The 26,964-nt window shown below is 41.6% G+C and overlaps 1 protein-coding gene across 2 annotated transcripts in view; it reads left to right on the top strand.

Annotated features, from left to right (window-relative positions):
- ddr2a (discoidin domain receptor tyrosine kinase 2a) overlaps positions 1–26,823 on the top strand; it is a 136,924-nt gene extending 110,101 nt beyond the window's left edge. For both annotated transcript variants that reach the window (XM_060920027.1, XM_060920026.1), the window contains 6 exons: positions 6,442–6,653; positions 6,826–6,953; positions 7,084–7,281; positions 13,525–13,759; positions 15,466–15,615; positions 24,230–26,823. In XM_060920027.1, coding sequence (XP_060776010.1) covers positions 6,442–6,653; positions 6,826–6,953; positions 7,084–7,281; positions 13,525–13,759; positions 15,466–15,615; positions 24,230–24,361 — 1,055 coding nt within the window. In that variant the 3' untranslated portion in view covers positions 24,362–26,823. The remainder of the gene's footprint in view (positions 1–6,441; positions 6,654–6,825; positions 6,954–7,083; positions 7,282–13,524; positions 13,760–15,465; positions 15,616–24,229) is intronic.
- The last annotated feature ends 141 nt before the right edge of the window (positions 26,824–26,964 follow it).

Raw genomic sequence — 26,964 nt, 5'->3', positions numbered from 1 at the left:
GTGTCTATGTGTCAGCCCTGTGATGACCTGGCGACTTGTCCAGGGTGTACCCCGCCTTTCGCCCACAGTCAGCTGGGATAGGCTCCAGCTTGCCTGCGACCCTGTAGAAGGATAAAGTGGCTAGAGATAATGAGATGAGATGGAATGCCATTTGAGGCCAGTATTAAATACTAAATATGACATGATTAATTAATTTACCTTTCGTTATATTCCCTTTAAAGTTATTTTTCACACAGATTGGAGAAGACCGCATATTATTCATGTTTTCTTAAAAAGAGATACAAATTAACCAAATTTCCGCATTTGTTTATTAGTACAACAATTTCTAAATGGGTGGTTCTCCACTATAGTTGCAAATTGGGATATGGACCTTGAGCAAACTGATAAGTTCATAAGGCAGAATTCTGGTAGCCAATTTTGGAGTTTTATCAAAGTATCTTCTTATTGCTCGATATGGCAAAATTCAAGGTCAAAGGTCAAGGTCATTTCAAGGTCAAGGTTGCCCTTGTCTCTGTCAGTACACAAACAGGTCTCTGAAATGCCTAATAAATCCATAATCTCTGACCAAAATCAAAATGTAATTGACCCCAATTACAAATCTGGGCCTTATTATAAATAATTCTATTTGAAAATGAATATTTATCACAATAGAACAATAAATATATATATTAAAAGGGTGCAGCGTTTGTGTACTGACAGCATGTTTGTGTACTGACATGTTCAAAAATAAGACAGCGAAGTTGATTATTTGAGCAGAACAGTAAAGATCAATCATTCAACCAGGTAGTAAGTAGGGGAAGCTGGAAGTAAAATTAACAGTTTGTAAAAGGTGAGTATGGGGGGGAGGGGCAAATTCAAATTTTTAAGTCAGTACACAGACAGGCGGCATGGTGGTGTAGTGGTTAGCGCTGTCGCCTCACAGCAAGAAGGTCCTGGGTTCGAGCCCCGGGGTCGGCGAGGGCCTTTCTGTGCGGAGTTTGCATGTTCTCCCCGTGTCCGCGTGGGTTTCCTCCGGGTGCTCCGGTTTCCCCCACAGTCCAAAGACATGCAGGTTAGGTTAACTGGTGACTCTAAATTGACCGTAGGTGTGAATGTGAGTGTGAATGGTTGTCTGTGTCTATGTGTCAGCCCTGTGATGACCTGGCGACTTGTCCAGGGTGTACCCTGCCTTTCACCCGTAGTCAGCTGGGATAGGCTCCAGCTTGCCTGCGACCCTGTAGAAGGATAAAGCGACTTGAGATAATGAGATGAGATGAGATGAGTACACAGACACTCTCAGAAATTGACTAGGCCTAATCAGAAAACCTTTAAAGATATCCTGGTAGGATACATGTACTAGGTATAGGCCTATATACTAGTAGGTTGACAAAAGGGATCGAGAGACATCAAACTGTCATCCTATCAAATTGGTCAATACACTAACACAATAGTCAGTACACAAACAGACCCCGGTGTTAGTGTATGGACTGTTAGTGTATGGACAAATAGTTCATCATCTGGTCACCAGGGTGCAGATGTGTATATGATGCCTGTGCATTGTAGTCTAGTTGAAAGGTCTTCTAACTCACATTCATGGCACAAACATGTTTTCATGACAAAGCTGGGCCTACATCATTCTAGAAGTGTTAGTGTATTGACTGCTATTATAAATTCTGTTAAAAATTGCCATACAAACCTGAACAATGCTGGAAAACTACCACAATATGAAATTCAATGTTTCCCTCCCTTGAACTTGTGGGATTCCCACAATGCACTGCAGTCATCTCATTAGAATAGTTCTGTCCATTTTCCCCAGGTGTCTCTAGTAGTTAGTACTGTTATGGCCCTTTTCCACTACCCTTTTTCAGCTCACTTCAGCTCGCTTCACCTCACTTCAGCCCGACACGGCTCGAGTTTCGACTACCAAAAAACAGCACGACTCAGCTCGTTTCAGCCCTGCTTAGCCCCTAAAACTCGCACCGTTTTGGAGTGGGGCTGAAGCGAGCCAAACCGTGCCGAGTGAGGCTGGGGGCGTGAGCAGACACTCCCCTGTGCACTGATTGGTGAGGAGGAGTGTCCTCACATGCCCACACACGCCCCGCGAGCACGCTGGGATCTGTAAACACCGCAAACCCGGAAGAAGAAGAATTACGAATTACGCGAATTATGAAGCCTTATGCGCCTCGCCTCATCTATACGCTCTTGCCAGTATCTGTTGGCGTTGTCGGTGACAACAAGCCACAGCACCAAGACCAGCAACACTAACGACTCCATGTCCTCCATGTGTATTGTTTACTATTCGGGTCGTGAGACTACCGCTTAAAAGCTCACTGATGTCACTGTTTGCGCTGCTTAACGACATCACGTGACGTCCACCCACTTTCGCTAACTCCACCCAATGTGTCCACCCACTTCCAGCCAGCATGGTTTAGCGCGGTTGTAGTCGAAATGCAACTCCAACAGCCCCACTCAGCTCGACTCAGCACGGCACGGCTCAGCCCGACTCAGCCGCGTTTGTAGTGGAAAAGCGGCATTAGTGTACTGACTTAATTACTTGGGACACCAAAAATCAATTTCTTGGCGGGAAAATTTCTGACTAGTATTGGAAATATTTTCAAAATGTGCTTTTCTTCATGCTGCATGGACAATATTGATCATATTTAAATGGGTGACACAAAATAATAACACCAATAAATATTTTTCAGCAAGGGTTTATTTTCCTTCTGGGATGTATGAGACACGCATTTTGGACCCCCTTGGGTACTTCCAATGAAAAATTCTACCAACACTATTATATTTGAGTGGATAAAATTTAATATCAATTAATTTTTATAATCAATAGGAAGGCATATGAACACAGACACCCTGATTTTATTTAAAGGCCTGGTCTCAGAATACTTGTTAAGTGAGGTGACACCAATTTGCAACTATAGTGGAGAACCACCCGCATACAAATTTAATGATAAAAATACAATCACCGGCCACTTTAATAGGAACTTGTTGTTGATTCTAAGATTCCTGTTCTTGGCTGCAGGAGTGGAACCCAATGTGGTCTTCTCTTGTTGCATGTTGAGATGCTTTTCTGCTCACTACAGTTGTAAAGAGTTGCTATGAGTTACTATATCCTTCCTGGCAACTCAAACCAATCTGTGCCAAGTTTCCCAAAAGCATCATAGCACAAAGATCATCGTTAAAAGGTAGAGCGAGCAGCACAATGAACACTCTCTCTCCTAGTTAAGATGCTCTTAGTGTTAAGAGGCTTTTGGGAAACCCACCCCTGTCCATTTTCCTCTGACCTCTTTTATCAACAAGGCATTTGTTTCCAACCACAGAACTGTCCCTCAATCAGTGTTTTTTGTTTTTTTTGCACCACTCTGTGTAAACTCTAGAGACTGTTGTGTGTGAAAACCCCAGGAGATCAGCAGTTTCTGAAATACTCAAAGCAGTACATCTGGCTCAAACCAACACCCATGCCACGGTGAAAGAAAGTCACGCTTTGAGATCACAATTTTTCCCGTTCTGATGTTTGAACATTGTGAACATTAACCGAAGCTCTTGATGTGTATCTGTATGATTTGATGCTGCTGTCAAGGGATCGGCTGATGAGAGAACTGCAGAAAACAAACAGGAGCTGGATGGGTATTCCTAATAAAGTGGCCGGCGAGTGTAAATTTCTTGGATCTAGTGCTATTTTATAAGCTGTTGAGCAGTATGGTTAAAAACCAAACATCTGGTTGTTAAAGTGATAATTATAACTTAGACTAGCCTCTACAAGCAGCACACATACAGTATAACGGCAACATACAAGACATGTAATAGAAACATATTTGAATGCTTTTCACCTTCTTGTTTATCATATCAGTCTTTTTTATTATCCATAGAAACAATTTCCGTCAGTCCGGTCACATTTTCATTTCCGGGCCAAATCTTTAAAACTACTGAAGATATCTTCATGAAACTTTGTAAACATATCAAGCAACATTTGAACTGCTTCCTTTTGCTATTTTGGATTTTTGAAAATAAGTAAGTATTTTTCAAATTTTTACATAAAAAATAGATTTTGACTTAGTTTCTAAGAGCAATGTTAGTTTCCGGAGCATATATCCAAAACTATTCATGATACGGATTTGAAACTTGGTATGCATGTTAATAAGGTGATGTAAATGTGCCTTTTCATACTAAGAAATTTGAGAAATTTAAATTTTTCATGTTTTCAATGAAACAGTTTCAGACTTAGTCTCTCAGGTTAGTCTGAAGGGTAGGTTGTTTCCGGAGCAGAACTTGAAAACTATGAGTGGTGTGGTCTTGAAAGTTGGTATATGTGTTGCTTAAGTAATGTACAGTGGTGCTTGAAAGTTTGTGAACCCTTTAGAATTTTCTATATTTCTGCATAAATATGACCGAAAACATCATCAGATTTTCTCACAAGTCCTAAAAGTAGATAAAGAGAACCCAGTTAAGCAAACGAGACAAAAAAACATTATACTTGGTCATTTATTTATTGAGGAAAATGATCCAATATTACATATCTGTGAGTGGCAAAAGTATGTGAACCTCTAGGATTAGCAGTTAATTTGAAGGTGAAATTAGAGTCAGGTGTTTTCAATCAGTGGGATGACAATCAGATGTGATTGGGCACCCTGTTTTATTTAAAGAACAGGGATCTATTAAAGTCTGATCTTCACAACACATGTTTGTGGAAGTGTATCATGGCACGAACAAAGGAGATTTCTGAGGACCTCAGAAAAAGCGTTGTTGATGCTGATCAGGCTGGAAAAGGTTACAAAACCGTCTCTAAAGAGTTTGGACTCCACCAATCCACAGTCAGACAGATTGTGTACAAATGGAGGAAATTCAAGACCGTTGTTACCCTCCCCAGGAGTGGTTGACCAACAAAGATCACTCTAAGAGCAAGGCATGCAATAGTCGGCAAGGTCACAAAGGACCCCAGGGTAACTTCTAAGCAACTGAAGGCCTCTCTCACATTGGCTAATGTTAATGTTCATGAGTCCACCATCAGGAAAACACTGAACAACAATGGTGTGCATGGCAGGGTTGCAAGGAGAAAGCCACTGCTCTCCAAAAAGAAAACTGCTGCTCGTCTGCAGTTTGCTAAAGATCACGTGGACAAGCCAGAAGGCTATTGGAAAAATGTTTTGTGGACAGATGAGACCAAAATAGAACTTTTTGGTTTAAATGAGAAGCGTTATGTTTGGAGAAAGGAAAACACTGCATTCCAGCATAAGAACTTTATCCCATCTGTGAAACATGGTGGTGGTAGTATCATGGTTTGGGCCTGTTTTGCTGTATCTGGGCCAGGACGGCTTGCCATCATTAATGGAACAATGAATTCTGAATTATACCAGCGAATTCTAAAGGAAAATGTCAGGACATCTGTCCATGAACTGAATCTCAAGAGAAGGTGGGTCATGCAGCAAGACAACGACCCTAAGCACACAAGTTGTTCTACCAAAGAATGGTTAAAGAAGAATAAAGTTAATGTTTCGGAATGGCCAAGTCAAAGTCCTGACCTTAATCCAATCAAAATGTTGTGGAAGGACCCGAAGCGAGCAGTTCATGTGAGGAAACCCACCAACATCCCAGAGTTGAAGCTGTTCTGTATGGAGGAACGGGCTAAAATTCCTCCAAGCCAGTGTGCAGGACTGATCAACAGTTACCGGAAATGTTTAGTTGCAGTTATTGCTGCACAAGGGGGTCACACCAGATACTGAAAGCAAAGGTTCACATACTTTTGCCACTCACAGATATGTAATATTGGATCATTTTCCTCAATAAATAAATGACCAAGCATAATATTTTTGTCTAATTTGTTTAACTGGGTTCTCTTTATCTACTTTTAGGACTTGTGTGAAAATCTGATGGTGTTTTCGGTCATATTTATGCAGAAATATAGAAAATTCTAAAGGGTTCACAAACTTTCAAGCACCACTGTATACATGCCTTCTGATACTAAGAAATGTGAGAAATTTTAATTTTTAGCTCATCTGGACTGACGGTCCGGTGGGTTTATGCCATGGGCTGCTGAGGCCAGTGTAAAGAGGTAGTGTTGGTTTCCTGCAGCGGAACTTGAAAAATGTGACAAATAATATCTTGAAACTTGGTATATACTGTAGTTGGTATATAGATGACTCTGTCTTCTTGTTTTGCTTATTGCTAAATTGCCTCTTGCTTTTATATTAATGCTGAATCTAGGTAGCATCCCCATGTAGAGATTGACGTATCTTTTGAATGTAAGTCACTGACTCTGTATCCAGCTCATAGTGCGTATGCTAAAATAAATATTAAAGCTACATTGGTGTAAAATCAGAAGATTAGCTGGACATACTGTCGGTCACTAAATAGTTCATTATAGACGTTTGTTGAGGTTATGGAAGGATTTCCTCTGAAATGATGAGCAGACGTTCATTTCAGTTGATTGAATTGACTCTTCACACGATATAGCGTCCAAGTCCCCTCAGTCCAGCACTCAAGAAGGAGTTCCCCATTACGCCGAGGCCGACATCATCAATCTGCAAGGAGTAACAGGAGGAAACACGTACGCCGTGCCAGCTGTTACTATGGACCTGCTGTCGGGAAAGGACATCCCTATCGAAGAGTTTCCCCGAAAACTGCTCACGTTTAAGGAGAAGCTTGGAGAAGGCCAGTTCGGAGAGGTCAGTTCCAAGAGCATGAATGATAAGAGATAAATCTGATGTCTGCTTTAAACTCTTAACACCTTCTACTGAAGGAAATGTGTGTGTTTGTCAGTCAAGTTGATGTCAGCCTTCAAGAAATAGTAACAATGATGGCTCTTCAGTAAATGTACTCAATGCCAACCTGTGATAGGTGCATCTCTGTGAAGCAGAAGACATGGAGGAGTTCATGGATAAAAACTTCTCCTTTGATGTCAGCGAGAATCAAACAGTACTCGTGGCTGTTAAAATGTTACGAGCTGACGCAAATAAAAACGCCAGGTAAAAAGCATGCACTTATTCTCATTTCATTTACAAGTCGATCATTCAGCTTTCATTTCACATCTCGTGTTTGATTTGCTGTCATTATTAGTGAAACAACATCTCTTCTTCGGGTTTTTGTCCATAACAGAAATGACTTTTTGAAAGAAATAAAAATAATGTCGCGGTTGAAAGATCCCAACATCATCCGGCTGCTGGGGGTGTGTATGAGCTCAGACCCCTTGTGCATGATCACTGAGTACATGGAGAACGGGGACCTCAACCAGTTCCTGTCCCGTCATGAACCAGAGGGCATGATCGCAATTCTGAGCAACGCACCGACAGTCAGGTACACGTCTGTATCTAATCTTTACAATGGAGCTGATAGTGGTTTATGAGTAACACTTCCAGAAAAAGCACATGAACATGTGGAATTGACACGTGTGGTCTTTAAACAGTTCATATGGTATTTTTCACGTGGTTTTATTTTTACAAATGATCTGTTTCTTTTTAGACTTGATTTGTTTCTTTTATTCAATTTTTACATGATTTGTTTATTTTCATGTGCGATTTTTACACAATTTATTTCACACACAAATCTATTTTCATGTTTAATTTTTATATATGATTCATTTGTTCTTGCAGATGATTCATTTATTCTTACACATGATTAATTTATTTTCAGGTGTAATTTTTTTGAAATGATTAGTTTATTTTTACATGGGATTTATACACACTATTAGTTTATTTTTGCAAATGAATTTGTGTTTTTTTCCATTGTGATTCTTTTTTTTTTAACGCATGATTCATTTATTCCTACAAATGATTCATGTATTTTTACACATGATTCTTTTATGCTTGCACATGATTCATTTGTCCTTTCAGATGATTCATTTATTTTCATGTGGAATTTTTAAAAATGATTTGTTTATTTTTACATGGAATTTATACACCTGATTATTTTAACAAGTGATTTATGTTTGTTTGTTTTTTCCAGTGTGATTCATTTATTTTTACACATGGTTCATTTATTCTTACAGATGATTCATTTATTCATACACATGATTCATTCATTCTTATACATGATTTGTTTATTTTCAGGTGTAATTTTTAAAAATGATTAGTTTATTTTTACATGGAATTTATACACGATTAGTCTATTTTTACAAATGAATTGTGTTTTTTCCCAGTGTCATTCATTTATTTTACACATGATTCATTTATTTTTTACAGAAGAGTCGCTTATTTTTACATGATTGATTTATGCTTACAGAGGATTAATTTATTCTGACAGATTATTCATTTATTTTTCCAAATGATTCATTTATTCTGACAGATTATTCATTTATTCTTACAAATGATTCATTTTTTACACATGATTCATTTATTCTGACAGATATTCATTTATTCTCACACATGATTCATTTATGCTTACAGAGGATTCATTTATTCTAACAGATTATTCATTTATTCTTACACATGATTAATTTATTCTGACAAATTATTCATTTATTCTTACAAATGATTCATTTATTTTTACACATGATTCAGTTATTCTTACATGCAATTCATTTATGCTTACAGATGATTCATTTATTCTGACAGATGATTCATTTATTCTTACACATGATTCATTTATTCTGACAGATGATTCATTTATTTTGACGGATGATTCATTTATTCTTGCACATGATTCAGTTATACTTGCATGCAATTCATTTATGCTTACAGATAATTCATTTATTCTTACAGATGATTCATTTATTCTGACAGATGATTCATTTATTCTTACACATGATTCATTTATTCTGACAAATTATTCACTTATTCTGACAGATTATTCATTTATTCTTACATATGATTCATTTATTCTGACAAATTATTCATTTATTCTTACAAATTATTCATTTATTCTTACACATGATTCATTTATTTTGACAGATGATTCATTTATTCTGACAGATGATTCATTTATTCTTACAGATGATTCATTTATTTTTACAAATTATTCATTTATTCTTACAAATTATTCATTTATTTTTACAAATTATTCATTTATTCTTACACATGATTCATTTATTTTGACAGATGATTCATTTATTCTTACAGATGATTCATTTATTCTTACAGATGATTCATTTATTCTGACAGATGATTAATTTATTCTGACAGATGATTCATTTATTCTTACACATGATTCAGTTATACTTACATGCAATACATTTATTCTGACAGATGATTCATTTATTTTTACAAATTATTCATTTATTCTTACACATGATTCATTTATTTTGACAGATGATTCATTTATTCTGACAGATGATTCATTTATTCTTACACATGATTCAATTATACTTACATGTAATTCATTTATTCTTACAGATGATTAATTTATTCTTACAGATGATTCATTTATTCTGACAGATGATTCATTTATTTTGACAGATGATTAATTTATTCTGACAGATGATTCATTTATTCTTACACATGATTCAGTTATACTTACATGCAATTCATTTATTCTGACAGATGATTCATTTATTTTTACACATGATTCACTTATTCTGACAAATTATTCTGACAGATGATTCATTTATTCTGACAGATGATTCATTTATTCTTACACATGATTCAGTTATACTTACATGCAATTCATTTATTCTGACAGATAATTCATTTATTCTGACAGATGATTCATTTATTCTGACAGATGATTCATTTATTTTGACAGATGATTCATTTATTCTTAAACATGATTCAGTTATACTTACATGCAATTCATTTATGCTTACAGATAATTCATTTATTCTGACAGATGATTCATTTATTTTGACAGATGATTCATTTATTCTGACTGATGATTCATTTATTCTTACACATGATTCAGTTATACTTACATGCAATTCATTTATTCTTACAGATAATTCATTTATTCTGACACATGATTCATTTATTCTGACACATGATTCATTTAGGGCGGCACGGTGGTGTAGTGGTTAGCGCTGTCGCCTCACAGCAAGAAGGTCCGGGTTCGAGCCCCGTGGCCAGCGAGGGCCTTACACAGCGAGGGCCTTTCTGTGCGGAGTTTGCATGTTCTCCCCGTGTCCGCGTGGGTTTCCTCCGGGTGCTCCGGTTTCCCCCACAGTCCAAAGACATGCAGGTTAGGTTAACTGGTGACTCTAAATTGACCGTAGGTGTGAATGTGAGTCTGAATGGTTGTCTGTGTCTATGTGTCAGCCCTGTGATGACCTGGTGACTTGTCCAGGGTGTACCCCGCCTTTTGCCCGTAGTCAGCTGGGATAGGCTCCAGCTTGCCTGCGACCCTGTAGAACAGGATAAAGCGGCTAGAGATAATGAGATGAGATTATTCATTTATTCTTACACGATTCATTTATTCTGACAAATTATTCATTTATTCTGACAGATGATTCATTTATTCTTACACATGATTCAGTTATTCTGACAGATGATTAATTTATTTTGACAGATGATTCATTTATTCTGACAGATGATTCATTTATTGACAGATGATTAATTTATTCTTACACATGATTCAATTATTCTTACACATGATTCAATTATTCTGACAAATTATTCATTTATTCTGACAGATTATTCATTTATTCTTACACATGATTCATTTATTCTGACAAATTATTCATTTATTCTTACAAATTATTCATTTATTTTTACAAATTATTCATTTATTTTTACACGATTCAGTTATTCTTACATGCAATTCATTTATGCTGACAGATGATTCATTTATTCTGACAGATGATTCATTTATTCTTACACATGATTCAGTTATACTTACATGCAATTCATTTATGCTTACAGATGATTCATTTATTCTTACAGATGATTCATTTATTCTGACACATGATTCATTTATTCTGACAAATGATTCATTTATTCTGACAGATGAGTCATTTGAAAAGAGTCACATGAGTCATTAAAAAAGCCAAGACGGACCATAGGTTGTGTATAGAGTCCCACCTGTCCAGTAACAATACACGGGAGGTGTGGCAGGGCATACAAGACATCACAAACTTCAGAGACTGTGATGTGTCAACTGGAGACTGGAGTGCGCCACTGGCAGAGGAGCTAAATTGCTTCTTTGCTCGCTTTGAAACATCTCAGCGGCACTCATCTGCTCCAGCCCTGCTCCCCCCACCATACAGTTCCTACACCACTCCATTCATTGTACAGGAGCACGATGTCAGACGGGTGCTCCTGGCAGTGAACCCCAAGAAAGCTGCCGGCCCAGATGGTGTACCTGGTAAGGTGCTCAGAGCGTGCGCCCACCAGCTCGCCCCTACCTTCACCAGGATCTTTAACATCTCCCTGGCTCAGGCAGTCATCCTGCCCTGCCTAAAATCAGCAACAATAATCCCAGTGCCGAAGAAGTCTCCCGTCACCAGCCTGAATGATTACCGTTCTGTGGCCCTCACCCCGGTAATCATGAAGTACTTCGAGAGACTAGTTCTTCAGCACATCAAGGACCACCTCCCCCCAGACTTCGACCCCTACCAGTTCGCATATCATATAAACAGATCCACAGAGGACGCCATCGCCTTAGCTCTCCACTCTGCGCTGAACCACCTGGAACAGCAGCAGAGCTACGTCCGCATACTCTTTGTGGATTACAGTTCAGCGTTTAACACAATAATCCCGGACATCCTTATCAGAAAACTGGACACTCTAAGCCTCCCCCCTCTCACATGTGCCTGGATAAAGGACTTTCTTACCAACTGGCCCCAGACTGTGAGACTTGGCCCCCACTTCTCCTCCACCCGCACGTTGAGCACCGACTCTCCACAGGGCTGTGTGCTGAGCCCCCTCCTGTACTGCCTCTACACCCACAACTGTAGTTCGACCCACAACAACAACCTCATCGTCAAGTTTGCTGACGACACCACAGTGGTCGGACTCATCTCAAAGGGAGACGAGACAGCCTACAGAGAGGAGGTCTTGAAGTTGGCAGCCTGGTGTTCAGAGAATAACCTCTCTCTGAACACCAAGAAAACCAAAGAGCTCATCGTTGACTTCAGGAAGCACAGCACTGACCTAGCCCCCCTTTACATCAACTACGTGTATGTGGAGAGGGTCCACACCTTCCGGTTTCTCGGCGTCCTCATATCCGCCGACATCTCCTGGTCAGAGAACATTACAGCAGTCATTAAGAAGACTCAGCAGCAGCTACATTTCCTGAGAGTCCTCAGAAAGCACAACCTAGACTCCAACCTGCTGCTGACCTTCTACCGCTCATCCATCGAGAGCCTGCTGACGTACTGTATCACAGTATGGTACGGCAGCTGCACTGCTGCAGACAGGGAGAGGCTCCAGAGAGTAGTAAAGGCGGCACAGAAGATCATCGGCTGCCCTCTCCCCTCCCTGATGGACATTTACACCTCCAGCTGCCTCAGCAGAGCTAAGAACATTATCAAGGACAGCTCCCAACCTGGCTTTGATCTGTTTGACCTGTTGCCCTCAGGGAGGCGCTACAGGTGCATCAGGACAAAAACAAATAGATTGAAAAACAGCTTCTTTCCAAAAGCCATAACCACCCTGAACTTGAATATGCTCTGACTTTATAGTCTAACCCCCCTGTGCAATACTTTATAATGTGCAATATTTTATTTTATAATGTGACTCTCTTCGTGCAATAATTTATAATGTGCAATACTTTATAATGTGACTCTCTCTGTGCAATACTTTATAATGTACAATACCTCACTCCATAATGTGAAACACAACACATACGCCTCAGGACTGTGCACCTTACCCCCCTTACACCCTCACTTTTTTTTTTCCTTTTCTTTTCTCTACACGCTGTTTGCACTGTTATTGGAGTTGCTTTTAATCTCATTGTACATGGGTATAGTGACAATAAAGGCATTCTATTCTATTTATTTTTACACATGATTAATTTATTTTTACATGATTCATTTATTTTTACAGATGATTCATTTATGCTTACAAATTATTAATTTATTTTTACACGATTCACTTATGCTTATAGATGATTAATTTATTCTGACAGATGATTCATTTATTCTTACAAATGATTCATTTATGCTTACTGATGATTCACTTATTCTCACACAATTCATTTATGTTTACAAATGATTCATTTATTCTTGCATATGATTCATTTATTTTCAGATGTAATTTTTAAAAATTATTTGTTTATTTTTATATGACATTTATACACGATTTCTTCATTTTTATAAATGATTTGTGTTTTTTCCTGTGCGGTTCTTATTTTTTTACGTGATTCATTTATTAATACACTTATGATTTTTAGCTATTTTCATATGTGATTCTTTTTACATAACTTGTTTATTTTTACACACTATTTTCCCGTGTAATTTTTTCCCATATTGTTGAGTTGTTTTTTTTTTTACACATGATTTGTTTATCTTCACGTATATTTCTATCCATACAATATATTTATTTTCATGTGTATTTTTTTCACACATGATCACACGTTACTCAAGCACTTAAATTACATGTGAAATGTATATGATTTTTTTTTTCCTGTAAGGCTACACTTGTACTAACACTGCACCATTATATCTGATTTTAGTTACAGTAACCTGCAGCACATGGCCACCCAGATTGCCTCGGGCATGAAGTACCTCTCATCATTGAACTTTGTCCACCGAGACCTTGCCACCCGAAACTGCCTGGTGGGCAAGAACTACACCATTAAGATCGCTGACTTTGGCATGAGCAGGAACCTGTACAGTGGAGATTACTACCGCATCCAGGGCCGAGCTGTGCTGCCCATCCGCTGGATGTCCTGGGAGAGCATCCTCCTGGTGAGATTCGAAATATAAACCAGTTTTATCTTTCAGCACCATGCAAAGTCATAATCATGTACAACCCCGATTCCAAAAAAGTTGGGACAAAGTACAAATTGTAAATACAAATGGAATGCAATGATGTGGAAGTTTCAAAATTCCATATTTTATTCAGAATAGAACATAGATGACATATCAAATGTTTAAACTGAGAAAATGTATCATTTAAAGAGAAAAATTAGGTGATTTTTAAATTTCATGACAACAACACATCTCAAAAAAGTTGGGACAAGGCCATGTTTCCCACTGTGAGACATCCCCTTTTCTCTTTACAACAGTCTGTAAACGCCTGGGGACTGAGGAGACAAGTTGCTCAAGTTTAGGGATAGGAATGTTAACCCATTCTTGTCTAATGTAGGATTCTAGTTGCTCAACTGTCTTAGGTCTTTTTTGTCATATCTTCTGTTTTATGATGCGCCAAATGTTTTCTATGGGTGAAAGATCTGGACTGCAGGCTGGCCGGTTCAGTACCCAGACCCTTCTTCTACGCAGCCATGATGCTGTAATTGATGCAGTATGTGGTTTGGCATTGTCATGTTGGAAAATGCAAGGTCTTCCCTGAAAGAGACGTCGTGTGGATGGGAGCATATGTTGCTCTAGAACCTGGATATACCTTTCAGCATTGATGGTGTCTTTCCAGATGTGTAAGCTGCCCATGCCACACGCACTAATGCAACCCCATACCATCAGAGATGCAGGCTTCTGAACTGAGCGCTGATAACAACTTGGGTCGTCCTTCTCCTCTTTAGTCCGAATGACACGGCGTCCCTGATTTCCATAAAGAACTTCAAATTTTGATTCGTCTGACCACAGAACAGTTTTTCACTTTGCCACAGTCCATTTTAAATGAGCCTTGGCCCAGAGAAGACTTCTGCACTTCTGGATCATGTTGAGATACGGCTTCTTCTTTGAACTATAGAGTTTTAGCTGGCAACGGCGGATGGCACAGTGAATTGTGTTCACAGATAATGTTCTCTGGAAATATTCCTGAGCCCATTTTGTGATTTCCAATACAGAAACATGCCTGTATGTAATGCAGTGCCGTCTAAGGGCCCGAAGATCACGGGCACCCAGTATGGTTTTCCGGCCTTGACCCTTACGCACAGAGATTCTTCCTGATTCTCTTAATCTTTTGATGATATTATGCACTGTAGATGATATGTTCAAACTCTTTGCAATTTTACACTGTCGAACTGCTTTCTGATATTGCTCCACTATTTGTCGGTGCAGAATTAGGGGGATTGGTGATCCTCTTCCCATCTTTACTTCTGAGAGCCGCTGCCACTCCAAGATGCTCTTTTTATACCCAGTCATGTTAATGACCTATTGCCAATTGACCTAATGAGTTGCAATTTGGTCCTCCAGCTGTTCCTTTTTTGTACCTTTAACTTTTCCAGCCTCTTATTGCCCCTGTCCCAACTTTTTTGAGATGTGTTGCTGTCATGAAATTTCAAATGAGCCAATATTTGGCATGAAATTTCAAAATGTCTCACTTTCGACATTTGATATGTTGTTTATGTTCTATTGTGAATACAATATCAGTTTTTGAGATTTGTAAATTATTGCATTCCATTTTTATTTACAATTTGTACTTTGTCCCAACTTTTTTGGAATCGGGGTTGTAGACTAAAAGCTCATGAACTGTGTTTAAATGTCTTCATCAGGGTAAATTTACAACCGCCAGTGATGTTTGGGCCTTCGGTGTGACTCTCTGGGAGACACTGACTTTCTGCAAGGAGCAGCCGTACTCACAACTCTCAGACGAGCAGGTCATCGAAAACACGGGCGAGTTCTTCCGGGACCAGAGGCGACAGGTAGACCAGCCGCGGCTGTGAACAGATACTGACAGCACAGTGATGTGAATGTTAACACCCTTGTGTTATAGAAATCAGCGTAGTTACTATCTGTGGCCCATTCTATAATTGCAGGTACATTTCAGGCGTTGACTCTGTTAGTCGTCGTCAACTCTGTTGTCGTCAAACTGGGCGATCCATTAACAGAATTGACGATAACAGAGTTGACATTTCCCACCATTTTGTCTTTTAACTCCACACGCTGACCTCACACTAGCTCCCACATGACGTATAAAAACAGAATTTTATGGATTTTAATTATATTATTGTTTTAAAAAAATGTCTGAGAGTCACTCCAATATCACAATAACAGATTTGAAGAATCATTAATCTACTGTTGGTGTATCCTCAACATTTTGTTCAAATTAATGAGAGAAGAAACATAACACACCTCACTGCCTTTCTGAAAATGTTTATGGATTTTATACGGTTTTATAACAGAGTTAACAGAGTTGACAAGAACATTGGGACGGATAAAAAATATTATTTGTATGACTGAAATTCACATAATACAGAAAATAGACTTTCTATGCAGTTGATTTTATAACAGTTAATGCAATAAGCCCCGGAAAACAGATTGTTAGACTGAATCACTTCATGTTTATTCGAGTTGAATGGATGAATCAGGAGACGAAGACGGCCAATAATGTGGGGAGGAATTTAGTGAATGTTTTATGGATAAATTGGGTTTAAAATGTAGATCAAGCATTGCTATGAGTGAAAGTTTGGTATAATTTACATTATTGTTCAAAATTGATTCAGTTAAGATTTCTTTTGTGGAAAATAAAAAAAGGTTTATCTCAGAGACCCGAAATGTACCCCGAATTCTAGAATTACCCATGTGCACACCAGAATAAGACAATAAAACCCAAACTGCTTGAAATAACACTTATTTTTTTCGCGGTCCGGTTTCCATCAAATCCTGTGCTCTGATTGGCTGGCGAGCGGGTCCGTATCCTACGATACGGACCCGAGTTACGGATCCCGGTTACGGACCTCTGACAACTCGCTCGTTCACAACAACAACAACAAACATAGTAGCAATTTTTGTCAACATTTATCTTTTTTATAAGATTTATTTTTAATATTTATTCATAAATCTTATAAACTTTTGCCAGCATTTCTCAGGAGAATAGCATTAATTTTACAGCATGGATAGTGATAACGACAGTGTTCACAGCGAAAGCGAGTTTTACTACCCTGAGGAAGAAGAAATAAAAGAAAACATTTCAGGAGAAAGCTAAAAACCTCTAACTTGCTAACGTCGAGCAAAAACATGGCTGAATCCTGAATGACTCAATTTTATATAAATAGGGGACTACATAGGTGGCAAAATGTAGTTTTTTTCCTGCCATGGAAGTGCACTTGTATACCGAGGAGGAAGCAATTTACATTACAGCCGTGAATGAGGATTCAAAATGGCGGCTCGCCTCAGCTTGGCTTGGTTTTCCCTTTCGGGCGCTCTCGTTTTCTGTTAGAATTTGGTAAAGAAAAAAATAAATATATTATTTACCAGCTTAAGGTCGGTCCGTATGGTGAAATACCGTGACCTCGGCCTTGAATACTGACCTCGGCCCAGAGGGCCTCGCTCAGTACTTTCAAGACTTCGGTCACGGTATTTCACGATACGGACCTCCCAGCTGGTAAATAACATATGTATTTAAGTATACCAGAGTGACCAAGCTGTTCATAAATACTATAATTACACACCAGTCTTCAATCACGCTCACCTTCTAGGTAAACTATCACTACAAAGATATAATTTTATCAGTTTTCATGCAATACTGTGCAAAAGTCTTAGGCCCCCTATGTTTTTTTTTTTTCATACAAACTTTGCTGTGGGTGGCACGGTGGTGTAGTGGTTAGCACTGTCGCCTCACAGCAAGAAGGTCCGGGTTCAAGCCCCGTGGCCGGCGAGGGCCTTTCTGTGTGGAGCTTGCATGTTCTCCCCGTGTCCACGTGGGTTTCCTCTGGATGCTCCGGTTTCCCCCACAGTCCAAAGACATGCAGGTTAGGTTAACTGGTGACTCTAAATTGACTGTAGGTGTGAATGGTTGTTTGTGTCTATGGTTGTTTGTTAGTTAACCTAACCTGCATGTCTTTGGACTGTGGGGGAAACTGGAGCACCCGGAGGAAACCCACGCAGACACGGGGAGAACATGCAAACTCTGCACAGAAAGGCCCTTGCCGGCCACTGGGCTCGAACCCAGAACCTTCTTGCTGTGAGGCGACAGTGCTAACCACTACACCATTGTGCCACATATATTGTATATAAAAAGAGGTACACACAGATCAAAACTTAACTCTCTCTCTCTCACGCACACACACACACAAAATGTTAGAGGTGCAGAAATGTGTCTCATTTGTGACACTAAATGAGATATAACTCACTGTAGAAATCCGGATGGGTGGGTGGAGCACAGAAGGACGGCAGGCCAGAACAGAGTTAAAAAAACTCTTTATTGTCACTTTTCAGTGATTTTTACACTCTCCCAGCCACACACGCATGCACACACACAGCTCGTCTGGTTGGGGAGAGAGCTCTCTTCCTCTGCTCTCTCTCTCTCCTTATATAGGGCACAGTCACTGGGGAAGATACACAAACACACGTTAACTGACATCAGGTGTAGTGATTCTGCCACTCACCTTCCCTGACTCCGCCCTCCGGTCACAGACCAACGCTTGACCATGCCCCTGCTGCCACATACCCCCACTGCCCGACTCAGGCCGGGCAGCCGTCCGGCCTGCAGCTGACTCCCTCCCCCCCCCCCCCTTTTTGATGGGAGAGGAAGTCCGCCACGACCATCTGCACCCCCGGCCTGTGGATCACCTTGAAGTTAAAGGGCTGGAGTGCCAGATACCAATGGGTGATCCGCGCGTTGGCATCCTTCATGCGTTGGAGCCACTGGAGGGGTGCATGGTCCGAACAGAGGGTGAAAGGGTGTCCCAGCAGGTAGTAGCGGAGGGCGAGGACCGCCCACTTGATGGCCAAGCACTCTTTCTCTATTGTGCTGTAGCACCCCTCATGCACCGACAGCTTTCTGCTGATGTACAGCACGGGGCAATCCTCCCCCTCCACCTCCTGGGACAGAACAGCCCCCAGCCCTCTGTCCGACTCATCCATCTGCAACATAAAGGTGAGAGAAAAGTCAGGGGAGTGTAACAGTGGCCCCCCACACAGTGCAGCCTTCACCTCAGAGAAAACCCGCTGGCATTGCTCCGTCCACTGGACCGGATCTGGTGCCCCCTTTTTAGTGAGATCAGTCAGCGGGCTGGTGATGTCCAAATAATTAGGTATGAACCTACGATAGTAGCCAGCCAGCCCCAGGAACTGTCTCACCCCCCTTTTTGGTCTTGGGCCTCAGGCAGGCCACAATCGCTGCTGTCTTATTAATTTGGGGACGCACCTGCCCATTGCCCACGTGGAAGCCCAGATACCATACTTCCACCTGCCCAATCGCACACTTCTTCGGGTTGGCCGTGAGACCCGCTCAGCTCAGCGACCCAAGGACGGCCCTCAGGTGTTGTAGATGCCACGGCCAGTCGTTACTATAGATTATAATATCATCTAAGTATGCAGCTGCATAGGTGGCATGGGGGCAGAGGACCCTGTCCATAAGCCGCTGGAATGTAGCGGGCGCCCCAAACAGCCCAAAAGGAAGTGTGACAAATTGGTGTAAGCCAAACAGTGTGGAAAAGGCCATTTTTTCCCGGGATAGTGGAGTCAAGGGGATCTGCCAATATCCCTTTGTTAAATCCAGTGTCGAATAAAAGTGAGCCATGCCTAGTCGATCCAACAACTTGTCAATATGAGGCATTTGGTACGCATCAAATTTAGACACCGCGTTGACTTTTCTATAGTCCACACAGAACCGGACTGACCCGTTGGCCTTGGGAACCAAGACCACCAGGCTGCTCCAGTCACTGTGGGACTCCTCGACGATGCCCATTTCGAGCATGGCCTCGAGTTCTTCTCGAACCACTTTTTTCTTGTGTTCGGGTAGCCTGTAAGGGTGGCTACGCACTACCATCCCCAGGGGCATCTCAGTGTGGTGTTCTATGAGGCGGGTGCGGCTGGGCAGGGGCGAGAACACGTCCGAAAATTCGGTCTGCAACTGGGCAACCTCCGTGAGTTGGGTCGGGGAGAGGTGGTCTCCACAGGGACCAGAGAGGTAAGCGATGTCAATGTCCCTTTTTGAACCTCCGGCCCCAGCTCCGCCTTCTCCAGAACCAATGACACCAATGCCACGGGAACCTCCTCGTTCCAGAGTTTGAGCAGATTGAAGTGGTAAATCTGTAGTGCCCCACCCCTGTCCGTTCGCCTCACCTCATAGTCAACGTCCCCAACTCGCCGTGTGACCTCAAAGGGTCCTTGCCACTTGGCGACTAATTTGGAGCTCGACGTGGGCAACAGTATGAGTACTTTATCTCCCGGTGCGAACTCCCTAAGGCGCGTACCCCTGTCATACAGGTGGGTTTGCCGTTCTTGGGCCTGCCGCAAATTCTCCTGGGTTAGGTGTGTGAGTGTGTGGAGTTTTGCGCGCAGGTCAATAACATATTGGATTTCATTTTTGCTCGGTGAAGGTCCCTCCTTCCAATTTTCCCGCAGTACATCTAGGATGCCACGCGGCTTATGCCCATATAATAATTAGAATGGGGAGAACCCCGTGGAGGCTTGTGGGACCTCTCGCACTGCAAATAGCAGGCGTTCGAGCCATTTATCCCAATTGCGTGCGTCCTCGCAAAAAAACTTTTTAATTATATTCTTGAGTGTGCGATTGAACCGTTCGACTAAACCATCCGTTTGTGGGTGATAAACGCTGGTGCGGATCAGCTTAATTCCCAATAACCCATACAGTTCGCTCAGTGTGCATCACATAAACGAGGTGCCTTGATCAGTCAGAATCTCTTTGGGGATTCCAACTCGGGAGATGATGTGGAAGAGCGCTTCCGCAATACTGCATGCTGAGATATTGCGAAGAGGCACTGCTTCCGGGTATCGCGTTGCATAGTCCACCAGAACTAAAATAAAGCGATACCCTCGTGTTGACCGATCTAATGGCCCGACGAGATCCATCCCAATTCTTTCGAACGGGGTCTCAATTAATGGTAGAGGGCGCAAAGGCGCTTTTGGAATGGCCGCTGGATTTACTAACTGGCATTCGCGGCATGCCGTACACCACCTACAGACATCACCGCGAATCCCTGGCCAATAGAACCAGGCCATTATTCGGGCTAGTGTCTTATCCTGCCCCAAGTGTCCAGCCATGGGATTAAAGTGAGCCGCCTGGAATACCAATTCCCGGCGGTTCTTTGGAATCAAAAGTTGTGTAATCGGCTCCTTAGTCTGAGTGTCCTGCGTTACTTGGTATAACCTATCCCTCATAATGGAGAAATAGGGGAAGGATGGGGTGGCATTTGGCTGGAGCATTTGACCATCGATTACTCTCACTTGGTCACACGCATGCCACAGAGTCTCATCTCGCGACTGTTCTAACAGGAAATCCGCGAGGGATTCCCCGAGAGAGGGAGGAGGAGCCTGCGGCTCCTCACTCTGACGTAGACGGCTCTGTGACAGCTGCTCCCGCCAATGCCACACCGGGACCTCCCCCTGCTGAACTACGGCAGGACCCACTCTTCACTAAATGAGTAATTAATTCCCGAAATCCCAGCCAATCAGTCCCCAAAATTAGCGAGTGGGTAAGGCGAGGATTAACCACCGCCTTTACACTAAATTTTTCCCCTTGAAAAAGAATGTGGACTGACACTAAAGGGTAGTTGTGAACATCCCCATGCACACACAACACCTTCACCAATTGTGCTCCCCCCAATGCCTCGTCTTGCACCAGGCTTTGGTGGATTGAGGTCTGATTACAGCCAGAGTCCACCAGAGCCTGATACGTATCCCCTTGGACACTCACCGGTATGCGATATGCTCCGGCCCGATTGAGGGCGGTTCCCGGCGCATCGGGGATCTGGACCACCGCGCCCACCTCCATTGCTGAGCACTGCTGCTGGAGGTGGCCCGGCTCCCCACAGCGCCAGCAAACCGGCCTGGGCTTTCTCTCTGCACCGGCACTCTGGGGCTCACTCACCTGAGGGGGGGAAGAGACAGGCACGGAAGTGGAAAATGGGAGGGCACCGCGGGTGCAGCGGGCCGGCTGGGGTGGAGCTGGCCCCCGCCTCCGCAGTGGGGGAATGGGGCGAGGACGAGACACAGAAGGGGAGGGGGAGAGAGAGAGAGGAGAGGGGAGAAGAGGAGATCTGCTGTCCTGCCGTCGGAACAGCTGCCAAATGGTCTTCCGCCAGCTCGATGGCCTGATCCAGCAATGCCGGGCGATGGCACTGGACCCACTCCGCGGTCCCTTTGGGTAGTCGGGCGATGAACTGTTCCAGTACCACCAGATCGACGATTCCCTTGACGTCGCAGTTGTCAGCCCTCAGCCACCGCCGGCAGGCGTCCCGGAGTTGCTGGCCAAATGCGAACCGCCGGCTGACCAGGCGCAGAGCGTGGAAGCGCTGTCGATGTTGTTCTGGGGTGCACCCCACACGCTGGAGGACGGCCCGGCGGAGGTCTGCATAGACCAGCCAGCTGTCGGCAGGGAGCTGTAGAGCAGCCAGCTGCGCCTCACCCGTTAGCAGGGGGAGGAGGCGTGCTGTGCACTGTTCCACCGGCCAGCCCGAGGCCTCTGCTGCTTGTTCAAAGAGCGCGAGGAAGGCCTCAGGGTTGTCGTACGGGCCCATCTTCATTAGGATGAGGTGGGGAGGGCCCGTGGCGGTGGAGGTGGTGGACCCCACCGACGCGAGGAGGTGCCGGAACGCCTGACGATCTTCCTGCTGCGCCAGCACCAGGGCCTCGAACCTTTGCTCCTGCTCCTTCCAGAGGGCGACTAGCGCCTGGTGCTGGCTCTGCTGGGCCATGGCGAGGGCGTGGACCAGGTCCGTGAAGGGGGAGGACTCCATGGGGCTGTTCTTCTCCGTGCTCCAAATCCCGGGTTTCAGCACCACTGTAGAAATTCGGACGGGTGGGTGGAGCACAGAAGGATGGCAGGCCAGAACTGAGTTCAAAAAAACCTCTTTATTGTCACTTTTCAGTGATTTTTACAATCTCCCAGCCACACACGCACGCACACACAGCTCATCTGGTTGGGGAGAGTGCTCTCTTCCTCTGCTGTCTCTCTCCTTATATAGGGCGTGGTCACTGGGGAAGATACACAAACACACGTTAACTGACATCAGGTGTAGTGATTCTGCCACTTACCTTCGCTGACTCCGCCCTCCAGTCACAGACCAACGCTTGACCACGCCGCCGTTGCTACACTCACCTAATGGAGTTAAATTTGATTAAAATGTGGCTATCAGTGTGACATTCTGATATCCATACATGATTCTATACCATCTTGAAATATATTCAAAATGTCTTTCGTATATTTATTTAATCATTAACTTGATGTCCTTGCAATGTATAAGAAAAATAATTGAACACCAGCAGCAGATTCAGCACCAGTTTCCCCCATTGACTGTGAGAGTCCCTCAGAGGCGCAGTACATTCTGTGTGACATTCTGTGTGGCTGTGAGCGAGTCGCTCTTTGTTGTGAAAGAGTGATCCAGGTCCATCATAAATTCAGAGCAAACTAAAGGACTACTTGGGCTACGATGTTGTTCAGGAAAACCACATTAACTTGATGATGAATCTTAGAAGGTAATTAAAGGCACTCTTGACCTTAAGAGGCTTTCGGGAAACCCACCCGTGAGCCACTTATTAAGTTCAGTGTTGCCAGATTGGGCGGTTTTAAGTGCATTTTGGCGGATTTGAACATGTTTTGGGCGGGAAAACGTCAGCAGTATCTGGCAACACTGATTAAGTTCTGTCTTGAACCTCATCAGGGTAGGGATTGACTTGATGTTTACTGGCACCACAGTGTAGAGAGCTGGTGTGACCGATGAACAAGAGTTCAATATCATCACATTGACACTGCTGTACCGTGAGCTGCCACGAGGGCTGATGCATGTCGTTCCTCTTTTAGCAGATTCATTAAACTCAATATTGATACAACTGGATACCAGATTGTTCTGGATCTTCCAGGTCATGATGATTGATCTGGACTTTAATTTTGGTTAAATTTCTTTTCCGGTTAAACTGTGGCGGCACGGTGGTGTAGTGGTTAGCGCTGTCGCCTCACAGCAAGAAGGTCCGGGTTCGAGCCCCGTGGCCGGCGAGGGTCTTTCTGTGCGGAGTTTGCATGTTCTCCCCGTGTCCGTGTGGGTTTCCTCCGGGTGCTCTGGTTTCCCCCACAGTCCAAAGACATGCAAGTTAGGTTAACTGGTGACTCTAAATTGACCGTAGGCGTGAATGTGAGTGTGAATGGTTGTCTGTGTCTATGTGTCAGCCCTGTGATGACCTGGCGACTTGTCCAGGGTGTACCCCGCCTTTCGCCCGTAGTCAGCTGGGATAGGCTCCAGCTTGCCTGCGACCCTGTAGAAGGATAAAGCGGCTAGAGACAATGAGATGAGTTAAACTGTTCATTTAAATCTTGATTTCACTTTATACTCATGAGGACACTCTTGTTCCCAGATCTACTTGCCGCAGCCGCCCATGTGTCCCGACCCCATCTACAAGCTCATGTTGAGTTGCTGGCACAGGAACGCCAAAGAGAGACCGTCTTTCCAGGAGATCCATCGAATACTGCTGGAGAATACACCTTAATGTCTGCTCCTGTACCAAAAGCAGCACTGCCAGAGACGCTTTAGTGTGCCAGCAGGACAGACAAACCACACACACACACACACAGGAGTTTAAAAGGTAAAGTTGAGTAAAGCCAACAGGGAATATATAATAGTTGACTATATATATATATATATATATATATATATATATATATATATATATATATATATATATATATATAATCATATTAAATCCACCTAGGCATGGCACAAGGTAGACAATTATAAGGCTAAAATGTAGCACAGAGTTCAGGCACTTTTGATAAAGAAAAATTTCATATTTGTCATTTTCTTTACTTTTGTTTTGGCATTTGTTCATTCCTGCTCAAAAAAGAAGGAGAAGAAGAAGAAGAGAAAAAAAAACCTCAAAACAATATAGTCATGAAATTTAACACATTTAATTTTAAATTAATTTGGAGTAATTCAATAAAATATTAAGATATTAAGAAATTTAATGACACAAGAACACATTTAATATTTTCCCCAATCTGTTAAATCAGAAGACAGCTTGAATGTAAATAAGAATTTCAGCTTCCTTTTTAAATAAGTCAGATTTGTAATTGTTTTTTAACGTGTCACGTTTATGTTCATATCAATCATCAAGAGAGTATCATGATGATGAGAATACGTAAAAAACTCAAAAGGCTCTTTCGTAAACTTAATAACCACTTTCAAAGAAGTGGGTAAAACCCAAGCATGCATGGACTTGTAATTTTAAAAACACCATCTTTTTTTTGTTACACTTTTTTATTTTATTTTTTTTTTAGATTTGTTAATTTTTGCAAATATGTGACATTGCTGAAGTTTAAAGCAAACTATTGTGTTCATATTTGTTTGTATTACACTATAGTTTTATTCTGTTTCACCTTTTGGATGACATTTAATGCTTCTATGTGTGAAGTAAAAGTACCTGTAGTTATTATTATTATTATTATTATTATTATTATTATTATTATTATTTACATTCAGGATGATGATGATGATGATGATGATCTGTTTTGTCAGACGTCAGTATAAGGCCATTAATTTCACTTTTCTTTTTTATGTTATCATTTCACCACATATCTATTCCTTTTTATCATGTTTTATCTTTTGTATCTCGTTATTTCTTGATAAATATGCAAACAATTCTTTGCAAATAATACCAAATTAATGTTATAGAATCAAACTATAAGCTATGTTTCACTTTTAAGTTAACTTAAACTCGTTATATATTCACTCTAAACTGTGTAAAAATAATAAGAGCTTGTAAATCGCTGAAGTTTAACAAGTTGTTTGAGTAAATACTGGGTTCGTAATGTAGGGATGGACTTGTCGACTATGTTTGATGGCGTTGCTACGGGATACGGGATGTGATATGGGATGCCAAAAGCGCTGCACGTGCAAAGCTCAGTTTGTATCTGGATTAAAGTGTGACGTTGCTAATCATCTAGACTTAGATGTAATTAATATAAAGGTTGATATCAAATGTAGTGTTTGTGTTTATTGCTCTGGGTCGGACGTGGGTTGGGTTGCAGGTTGGTTTTTGATGGCCTTCGGTCTGGTCAGTTAGATTCTGGTGTAACTGTCAGTGAAAGGTTTGATGTAGAGATTCACACATAATATTCACCAGTTTTTTTTTTTGTTTGTTTGTTTGTTTTTACTTCCATGTTAAACTTCCTGTTTGTTATTTAATTGTGCCCCAGCTAGTGTTGGGTTAGTGTTAGCGTCTTGACTCTGTGTCCATGTATGTCTAATGTTATGATTAATTATTACTTTATTAGGTTATTACTGTATATCAAATATATGTTCACCATCTCCTGCTTTCTCCAAATGAAAAAAAATAAATAAATTAACGCAGCATATGATAGTGACATGAAATATGCTTTTCTCCGTCTATAATTTTACAACCAGTGTGGTTTTATTTTATATTATTTTACTTTTTTTTATATTCCCTTGTTTTTGTTCTTCTTATACCACAGCAGAGAGAGAGAGAGAGAGAGAGAGAGAGAGAGAGAGAGAGAGAATATAAAAGAAAAAAAATTACTATATCATATAGCTTACCATTGACCTGTAATATGTTTTGATCTGTCTATAATTTCACAGTTAATGAGTTTTTAATTTATTTTATTTTATATTCTTTCTGATTTACAATGGACTATAAGCAATATCCTTTCTATCTTCTGAAACAAAACATGATGCTCTAAGCAAAATGTACATATTATAAGAAATCTCCATGGTTTTGTTTGTTTGTTTGTTTGTTTGTTTGACATTCTTTATCTGAAAGCATGGATTTCACACAGGAGAAATGACTCCATACCATTTGTTTATTGTTATTATTATGATTATATATTCAAATATGTGTAATTATTCTGATGTAAAATCATTTCCTCTCTTCATCCGGTTCCAAATTGATATTGTTTTGTTTATGTACAAACAAATAAATCTGAATTTAATGTTGAATGCTGTAACTCCTCCCTCCTCTAATCATCAACACTGCTATCAAATAACAGCTCGAGCACTCTCCTGGGCTGACTGCAGCCTCAACGCCATTGGTCAATAGCCTAGTTACGTCAGAGTAAGCACACAGTTTATTGGTTGATG

The sequence above is a fragment of the Neoarius graeffei genome, chromosome 4, assembly GCF_027579695.1.
Source record: "Neoarius graeffei isolate fNeoGra1 chromosome 4, fNeoGra1.pri, whole genome shotgun sequence".
Lineage (NCBI taxonomy): Eukaryota > Metazoa > Chordata > Actinopteri > Siluriformes > Ariidae > Neoarius > Neoarius graeffei.
Note: the sequence above shows the minus strand (reverse complement) of the source record. Positions and strands in the feature narration are given on the sequence as shown.